We start from the raw sequence: 8,565 nt of genomic DNA, 5'->3' as shown, positions 1-8,565 counted from the left end.
TTATCTTTTATCTCTTGTTGTGATAGGTTAGAATTGGGAGTTAATTCTTTGACTTACATGTTTTTTAAAGCCTATATTGTAGAGAGGATCATAAAAGTTTGAGTTGTGCATCTGTATTAAGTCTACTTTCAAAATATAGCTAGTAAATGAAAAAGGTAAGGTTAGCTACTTTTCAGAAAAAAATAGAAATCTGGTATATAATGCAAATGTTACAGGATGTTTCATGAGTCCCTTTGACTTCTTGAGAAGTTTTGATGTAAAGTTAAATTTTATTACTATGTAAACAGTAGTACTTACTACCAGTTCGGAAATCCCAGGGCATACACATAATGGCCAGTTTTGTAGTCAGTAGACCTTCCACGTGATGGCTATTGTTCAGTAGAGAATTTAAAATAGAAAACTAATTATTAAGGCTCCAAATTTGTTGGAGGGTAAAGTGGGAAGCATTTTTATTTAAAATAAGAATCATAAAAAAATAAAGCGCCATTCACCAATTTTTTTTTAAGATTTTTTATTTTTTTATTTTTAAGTAATCTCTACACCCAATGGGAGGTTTGGAGGTTTGAACTCACAACTCGAAGATCAAGAGTCCCATGCTCCAGCAACTAACCCAGCCAGGCACTCCCTCCCCAAATCTTTACCTCCCAGCTGCTCAGAGCAGAAGAAAATGATTGATCATACCTTTTCTTATCTTGTCCCTGACCCCTCTTCTCCACTTTTGCTCTTTAGTGCAAGTTTCATTAAGTTATTTTTGTAAATTATTTCCGGGTAGACAGAACACATACTATGAAAAATAACCCAGGAATAGGTTTTGTGGAAATGTTTTTCCTTTTAAAAACTGGTCTTTGGTCGTAGGGTAAGAACTACTGTGGGAATTGATAAGTTTTAAGCCAAAAGTGTTGTGTATTTTAGCTAAATGTTTCAGATTACTTGATAATTACCCAAATACACTGAAAACTAGGTCAAGGAGTTCAGCTATTCAAAAAATGATTAAATACAAATCAAATACTATGTAACCTTCAAAGTAATTCTGGTATTTAACTTTTATAAATGTTAATCACTGGAGTTTTACTCTTAGTACATCGTATTTTTTTAAACTACTTCTTAAATTTTCCTTTCCTAGCAATAGCTTCTTTATTTGCAGGTCCACCCCAAACTGTTCCTAGAAGATCTTTTTCAGTCTGTAATGCCTCCTCTAAACAAAGTTCTTTGCCTGAAGAAACACATCTTTTCAAAGCTCTGATTACTTCCGGTGGCCCTCTGATAAACTGCGTTAGCCACTCCTGTGCCTCTCCTAGACATTCAGTTTCACCTGTGGACTGCAAGACCTCTTCAGCCATTCCTATGCTTAAAGCTTTTTTTGAATCCAGTTTGAGGGCCCCACTTAACACTTTGAGAGCCTGCCTACTGCCAATGATTTCAACCAGTCGGGTAGCACCGCCCCAGCCTGGTATTATACCCATCTCTTTGTGGACAAATCTGATCTCACTCTCTGCAGTCATTAATCTGCAAAAGAGAAAAGAAAAAACTTAAGTATATATGCTTTAGTCATAAAGTACTACTCATTCATTATCTACTCTGAAATCTCCATAGATCTTTATAGGTAGATTTGTGAAACTTCAAAGAATCTGGCTAAGTACACAATTCAGTTTTACTACACAGTCCTTAATATTTACCTTTGAAAACAGTATCAGCATTTTTATTGTGCTTGCTTATCCTTTGCTTCGGAAAATAAGAATTCAGTTTTTATTTCATGTTTATTTCTAAAAACCCAAATCATCTCTCTAAAGTGAGTCGTGGTCTAATGAGAAAATCTGGATTAAGTGAAAATATGGGAGTAGGAAATGTTGGGGTCATACTGTGAAAAAAAAAATGCATAGTAAAGTTAAGGTCCATAGTTATCAGGAAAAAATTGGTTCTTAACCCAGGATCTGTACATCTTCAAGGAAATATTTACTAAGCACTATCTATGCCAGGTTATCTAGGTGTGGAATTACAGGAATGACCAAAATAAAACCCTGTGCTCAGTTGACATTCCTGATAGGAGAAAAAGACACTGAACAATACAGGACCAGTGGTGTAAGTGCTATAGAAAAAATGGGACGAGGGACTAGAGAATGAGATGTGTGTTGGGGGTGTTAACTAGTGTTAACTAGTCCTCAGAACAAGCATATGAGGTATCGTAATATCCCCATTTTACAGAGGGAAACTGAAGCCACAGAGACTAAATAAATGGCTCACTCAAGGTCATGCCACTATAGCAGCGCCAGAACTTAAACCCAGGAAGGTTAGCTTATTATGTGTGCTCTTAACCTCACAATACATTTAACAGCGAGACTAGGATGGAAACAGGGATGCCATTAAGAAAGCTGACAGTGGTATGGGTGGGACTAAAAATAATGATATCCTATAGCAGGTATGCATTTTCCCCAAACAAGGTTTTTGTGAATAGGGTGATTAAGAAGCAAAGTGGAACAAGAAAGGGGAGTGTTAACACAAAGAAATCAGTGGACATAGTAAAAGACTTCGTATTTGCTAAATATCCATATACTATTAACAGAATGCACAAAGCTACCCTGTGTACAAAATACTGCCTGTGAGTTTTATTTTGACTGCACACTTCAGTGAGCTTTCACTGTCAAAACCTCTAATTTGGAACAAAGGTCATGTCTGAATTTTAATTTTTTAAGAAAAATTATAGCTGTCAAACTATACACTATGCAAAGGGCGGCCTTACATTCCTTCTGCTTTCCGAAGTGTAAATACTCAGCTGCAGGTGTTTGGGTTCTATTAGCACCAAGAACAACAGACTCTTAGTCTCTGACTCTTTAGTCAAGAAAAATATTCCAGTAAATTCTCACAAAAGCCTATTTATTAACCCACTGGGAAAGAGAACTTTCTCTTCACAGCTGTGAACTCCTACAAGAGAAAATCTGCCTCAATTATGAACAATTGATTTTAGAGGCGAATAGCCATGAAAACAGTAGTTTTCAATAAATTTAAGTGGAAAGGAAGAAAAACAAATCATCTAAGAATCCAATCTAGCCCCAAATTGTGAGAGGAGTACTCCCTGTTATATAACAAACAGAAAACAATGTCAAAAATTAAGAAAGTGGGGGGCACCTGTGTGGCTCAGTCATTAAGCATCTGCCTTCAGCTCAGGGCATGATCCCAGCATTCTGGGATCGAGTCCCACCCACATCAGGCTCCTCCACTAGGAGCCTGCTTCTTCCTCTCCCACTCCCCCTGCTTGTGTTCCCTCTCTCGCTGGCTGTCTCTCTGTCAAATAAATAAATAAAATCTTTTAAAAAAAATTAAGAAAGTGGAATAGAAATTAAGAAATAATGTCTAAGTCTTGGAGATAGGAATACTGTTAATACTGAACACAATTCAATGAAACTTTTCACAGCGTAAATTCAGTGTGTCACGTTGGCTCAGAGCTATGCCTACAGTACAGAAAAGGATTGTCAAAAGTACATTCACTTAGAATCAGCTGAACATATAAAAAAAGTTGGTTGAAGCCCAAGATGTTGGGATAATGTAGATGAGCTTATGACAACGGAAGTTGTTATCTATGTAAGCACGCTTCTATTTGGAATTCTCTGCTTCTAAAGAAGAATCTATTTCTATACCATGTACTATTTTTCCTCTGCCACACTTTACAAGGTCAAGTATGCTTTTTGGAATCATATTTTACAACTCCAACAAATCCTGAGGGAATCTTCGTAAACACTACCTGTTGTGATCAAACTCTGACATCCATTTTTTTATATATCATGCCTAGGGTGTGTTTGTGTACTGATACACATACAATTAGCAAATACTACCAAAAAATGTATTAATGACAAAAGAACACAAGGTAGTTTAACGATGAGAGAAATACGGAACGTTCAGATTACCTTTCACAAAACTCAATCTAAAAATTAAAGTTTAAATATAAAATTTTAAATGTTGGTAACCATAATCTACAAAGAAAATGTCCAATATCCAAAAATAGAAACAGCTTCCCGATAGACCTTACAAGATTGTACACTAATTACTTCTAGAATTTAGATGCAGTTATACCACCTGTAATGTAATTTATTGCAAGCGATAATCTGTACGGAAAACTGGAAGACCTAAATCTTAACATTCTGAAGACTTAACAGTAAACTCAATTTATAAGATGACATTAAGCTCCCTTATTTTGACAAGTAAAAGAATTACAAGTATTTTCTTACCAGTATAATTATTATTGGCAATGTTTAAAATCTCTTGTGACACTGTGGTAGAGAGGGGATGAGGAAATGAATCAAGTGTCGATACACTCCTCCTTACTGGGTGGATGCAACAGTAAACTACCCGTAAAAAGAAAAAGTCATTCGACAAGTGTTGCAAAGTCAGTGATGATACCTGAAAGGACTCTTTGGTGTGCTAGTACTTTCTAAAAAGTTAGCTATAAGTTACAGGTCTTTTTTTTTTTTTTTAATTTTATTTGTTTATTTGACAGAGAGAGAGAGACAGCCAGCAAGAGAGGGAACACAAGCAGGGGGAGTGGGAGAGGAAGAAGCAGGCTCCCAGCGGAGGAGCCTGATGCGGGGCTCGATCCCAGGACTCCGGAGTCACGCTCTGAGCCAAAGGCAGATGCTTAACGACTGAGCCACCCAGGCGCCCCAAGTTACAAGTCTTTGAACAAATGTATTCAAGAAAAACTACTTTTAAAGATCTTATTTATTAGAGAGAGAGAGCACGCGCTCACGCAAGCAGGGGGAGGGGCTGAGGGAGGAGGAGAGAGACTCTCAAGCGGACTCTCTGATGAGCATGGAGCCTGAGGCTGGACTTGATCTCACAACCGGAGATTATGACTTGAGCCGAAACCAAGAGTCAGACCCTCAACCACTGGCCACCCAGGCACCCCCAAGAAAAGCAATTTTAAAACAAGTATCAAGTTTTACTTAAAAAGGAAGCGTTTTAGTAAAACTTATAAAAGGTTATTTTTAAGTAAAAGTACTTTTACTGAACTCAGTTGTAAAAAATTGAGAAATAATTATGTTGGGAGACAGTAAGGCTTTGATGCGAAGTGCACAGACTTGAACCAGACTGCCTGGCTCTGCCAATAGACAGGCTGCGTACTACACCCTGTAAAATACAGCAAAGAAAAAGACACACGGTATAAAGAGGATGAGGAAGATTAAACTACTTAACATCCCGGGGCTTCAGCATGCTTGTTTATAAAGTAGATATAATAGCACTTATGCCAGAGAATTATGAATATTAAAGGAATTAATATATGAAAGGTGCTTAAAATATATTGGCCACAATTCATTTAAATAGAAGAAATCTTAGAGGGATTGCATTTGTGTATGTTTAAAAAAGAAAGTCTGTGAAATCTGCCTCAGCCACATCCATAGTGGAGCACAGTATTATACTTTAATTTGGAATATAAAAGTTGTATATGTTTTGTAGCCTCACAAAATTAAACTGTGTACTAGCTTGTATGAAGTTGGTTGCATTGATAGGTGGGTCACTACAAGTTAACAGTAGTGTTTCTGCTAGAAAAGCAGCATAAAGTTGTTTCCCGGACTAAAATGACTTGATCCCTAAAGTACTGAAAGTAAAAGAGTTCTTACACTGGGAAGCCCAGCAAATAACAGTATACTACCCTTCCTCAATGTCTGTTAAGAGAGACTACAAAATATATACAATTTTTATTTACACATAAAGGTAGAAATAATACCCGGTTCTATAGATAAGGCTGAAACAAAAGATTCTAAGTTGATTTAAAACGAACATATGGGACGCCTGGGTGGCTCAGTCAGTTAAACATTTGCCTTCGGCTCAGGTCATGCATGATCCCAGGGTCCTGGGATCGAGTCCTGCATTGGGCTCCTTGCTGAGCAGGCTCCTTGCTTCTCCCTCTGCCTGCTGCTCCCCTGCTTGTGGGCTTTCTCTCTTTGACAAATAAATAAATAAATAATTTTTTAAAAAATTAGACATATATCTAACTTAAGGAAGACTGTGTAATGTAAGTAAAAGCATAAATGTTTTTAAATTTTAAAGAAAGCATTCATGTTACAAATTAAGTAATACAATGTCATGAAACTAAAGTTGAGAATCATTGATTTAAATAAACTTTAGCCTAGGGCCGGCAACTGCTAGTCCTTTTACAGTGCATGTTATGAGCCAAAGACAACAAAACAAATTGTGGTGACATGAGGGAAATAGGTTACAGAAAAAGTATATAATTAGCAAGAGCATCTCTGATTCCAAACAATACTTTAAATCATGCTTGAAAGTCAGCACTGATGTGTTTGCATATGTACTTTCCTGGCACCTTCTCCCTCCTGCTTTCTACCTGACATCACACCCCATGACAAACTATGAAGAAGAGAAGGCAAGAACCCATACATACTCTCCATAATCTCCCCATAATCTACTCTGAGTAGATTTTCTACTCTTAAGTGATTGGCCTCATGGGGCTCCAGTTATTTTATGCAGAGACTGCGGGAGTGAGGAAGTACACGGTTGAATGAGTGAACTTTTGTATTTGTGTACGGAGGGCGGGTGATGGTTGAGTGAGGGAAGAGCAGACAGGAAAATATTTTGGGCTGTCAACTCTGATTTTAATATACAGTGGGTAAGCCTGCTCAGAGGTGAATTTTCTTGATATTATAGGCTCTAAAGTAAGAATTACACATAATATGGTGGTAACTACAAAACGAGCCAACATAGGCAATGTGATTGCTTCCCGAGGTGGACATCTCATGTTCAGAGAACAGGCTCTGCCACATCAGAAGTGAAATTTGCTTTTTAATTACTCTGAGACCTGGGGTGTGTGTGTGTGCGCGCACACACAAATGTGCACATTTGTCTCTGTGCAAGTGTATGTTATATATAGATATTTTGTGTTTTATTTACAAATAAAGTTCATATTAGAAGAAAAGGGCTACCTACAGTAGCTCCCTTGGGATAAGCATGCTTACAGCCCCCTTTCTTTGTCATATACCTTGGGTAGCAGCTGGAAATGCTAATACCTGGGGCTAAGGGTTATTATTTAGATTCATGAAAACGTTAGAGAATGGAAACAAATTAGACAGGCAGACTCTAAACTGCATAGTTGAGAATCTTATTTCACTAGGGTGATGGAGGAATAAAAATGTGTTTTTCATCCTGTGCATAAACAGCTAAATCCTTGATCTTCCAAAGAGAAACAGGAAAAGAAAATGCAGACAATTCACACACACACACACACACACACACACACACACACACAATGAACATAAAAATGTATATGTTACCAAAAACCTTTAAAAATGCAAATTAAAATTTAATTTTTGGTGATCAAAATTAGAAAAGTGGTTTTAAAAGATTATACTCGGGGCGCCTGGGTGGCACAGCGGTTAAGCGTCTGCCTTCGGCTCAGGGCATGATCCCGGTGTTATGGGATCGAGCCCCACATCAGGCTGTTCCGCTATGAGCCTGCTTCTTCCTCTCCCACTCCCCTGCTTGTGTTCCCTCTCTCACTGGCTGTCTCTATCTCTGTCGAATAAATAAAAATCTTTTAAAAAAATAATAAAATAAAAGATTATACTCATTAAAATGTTCTCAAATAGATACTCGTCTACTGCTGGTATTAGTATAAAGTGGCAGAATCTTTCCTGAAGGATAACTTGGCAGTATGTATGAAAAACTTTGAACATTTCCACATCCTTTGATTAAGTACTTTAACTACTTACAGGATTTATTCTAAGGAAATAATCTGAAATGTGGTAAAGTCTTATATAAGTTAGTTATCACAGCATTAATTCATAATAAAGAAATCAAAATAGAGAAATTAATCAAAATAGAGAAAAACTGGAAACAACCAAAGGAGGATACTTTAGTACATCCATACTGACGGAATATTTTATACTTATTAAATTCATGTTTTCAAGTATATTCAAATATACTGCAAGACTTCTTCCCTTTGTGGGATCTCTAGGGATCAATCCACTCCAAGCTTTTTCAGATTGTTGGCAGAAGGAAGTTCCATGCGATTTTAGAACGAGGTCCCTGTTTCTGGGCTGGCTTTCAACTGGGGGGTTGTTATCTTCAAAAGGCCACTTGCATTTCTTGGTTCCAGGTCCCTTTCTCCATCTTGGAAGCCTTCGCATGCCTGTAATCTCTCTCACTTCCCATTCTGCCTCATGTCTTTATTTCTTAAATGCTCATGTGATTAGATTGGGTCCACCCAGATAATCCAGGATGATCTCCCTGTTTTCAACTTCAGAACCTTAATTACATTGGCAAGATCCCTTTTGCCAAAAAGTTAATACAGTTGACCCTTGAACAACATGGGCGTTAGGGGCATTGACCCCACGCATGGGTGCCCCCCTCAACACAGTCGATTAACAATATTTTGTATATGTATCATATACTATATTTTTACAAAGAAGTAAGCTAGAGACAAGAAAATATTAAGAAAACCATAAGGAAGAGTAAATACATTTACAGTACTGTAAAAAATCTGGGTGTAAGTGGACCCATGTAGTATAAACCAGTGTTTTTCCAGGGTTAACTTATAACAAGTTCTGAGGAAGAACAGAA

The 8,565-nt window shown here is 37.3% G+C and overlaps 1 protein-coding gene across 5 annotated transcripts in view; it reads right to left on the bottom strand.

Moving 5' to 3' along the window:
* The window catches only part of ECHDC1 (ethylmalonyl-CoA decarboxylase 1), an 83,360-nt gene that overhangs the window by 17,237 nt on the left and 57,558 nt on the right, over positions 1-8,565 (bottom strand). For 3 of the 5 annotated variants that reach the window (XM_026504769.4, XM_026504768.4, XM_044386309.3), the window contains exon 6: positions 495-1,506. The exons of 1 other annotated variant lie outside the window; for it this stretch is intronic. In XM_026504769.4, the coding sequence (XP_026360554.1) occupies positions 1,098-1,506 (409 nt within the window). In that variant the 3' untranslated portion in view covers positions 495-1,097. Of the gene's footprint in view, positions 1-494; positions 1,507-8,565 lie in introns of those variants that run through there. One more of the 5 variants, XM_057311063.1, reaches the window with a different exon arrangement.

The sequence above is a fragment of the Ursus arctos genome, unplaced genomic scaffold (genome assembly GCF_023065955.2).
Source record: "Ursus arctos isolate Adak ecotype North America unplaced genomic scaffold, UrsArc2.0 scaffold_13, whole genome shotgun sequence".
Classification (NCBI taxonomy): Eukaryota; Metazoa; Chordata; class Mammalia; order Carnivora; family Ursidae; genus Ursus; species Ursus arctos.
The sequence above is the reverse complement of the archived record's forward strand: the minus strand, read 5'-3'. Positions and strand labels throughout refer to the sequence as shown.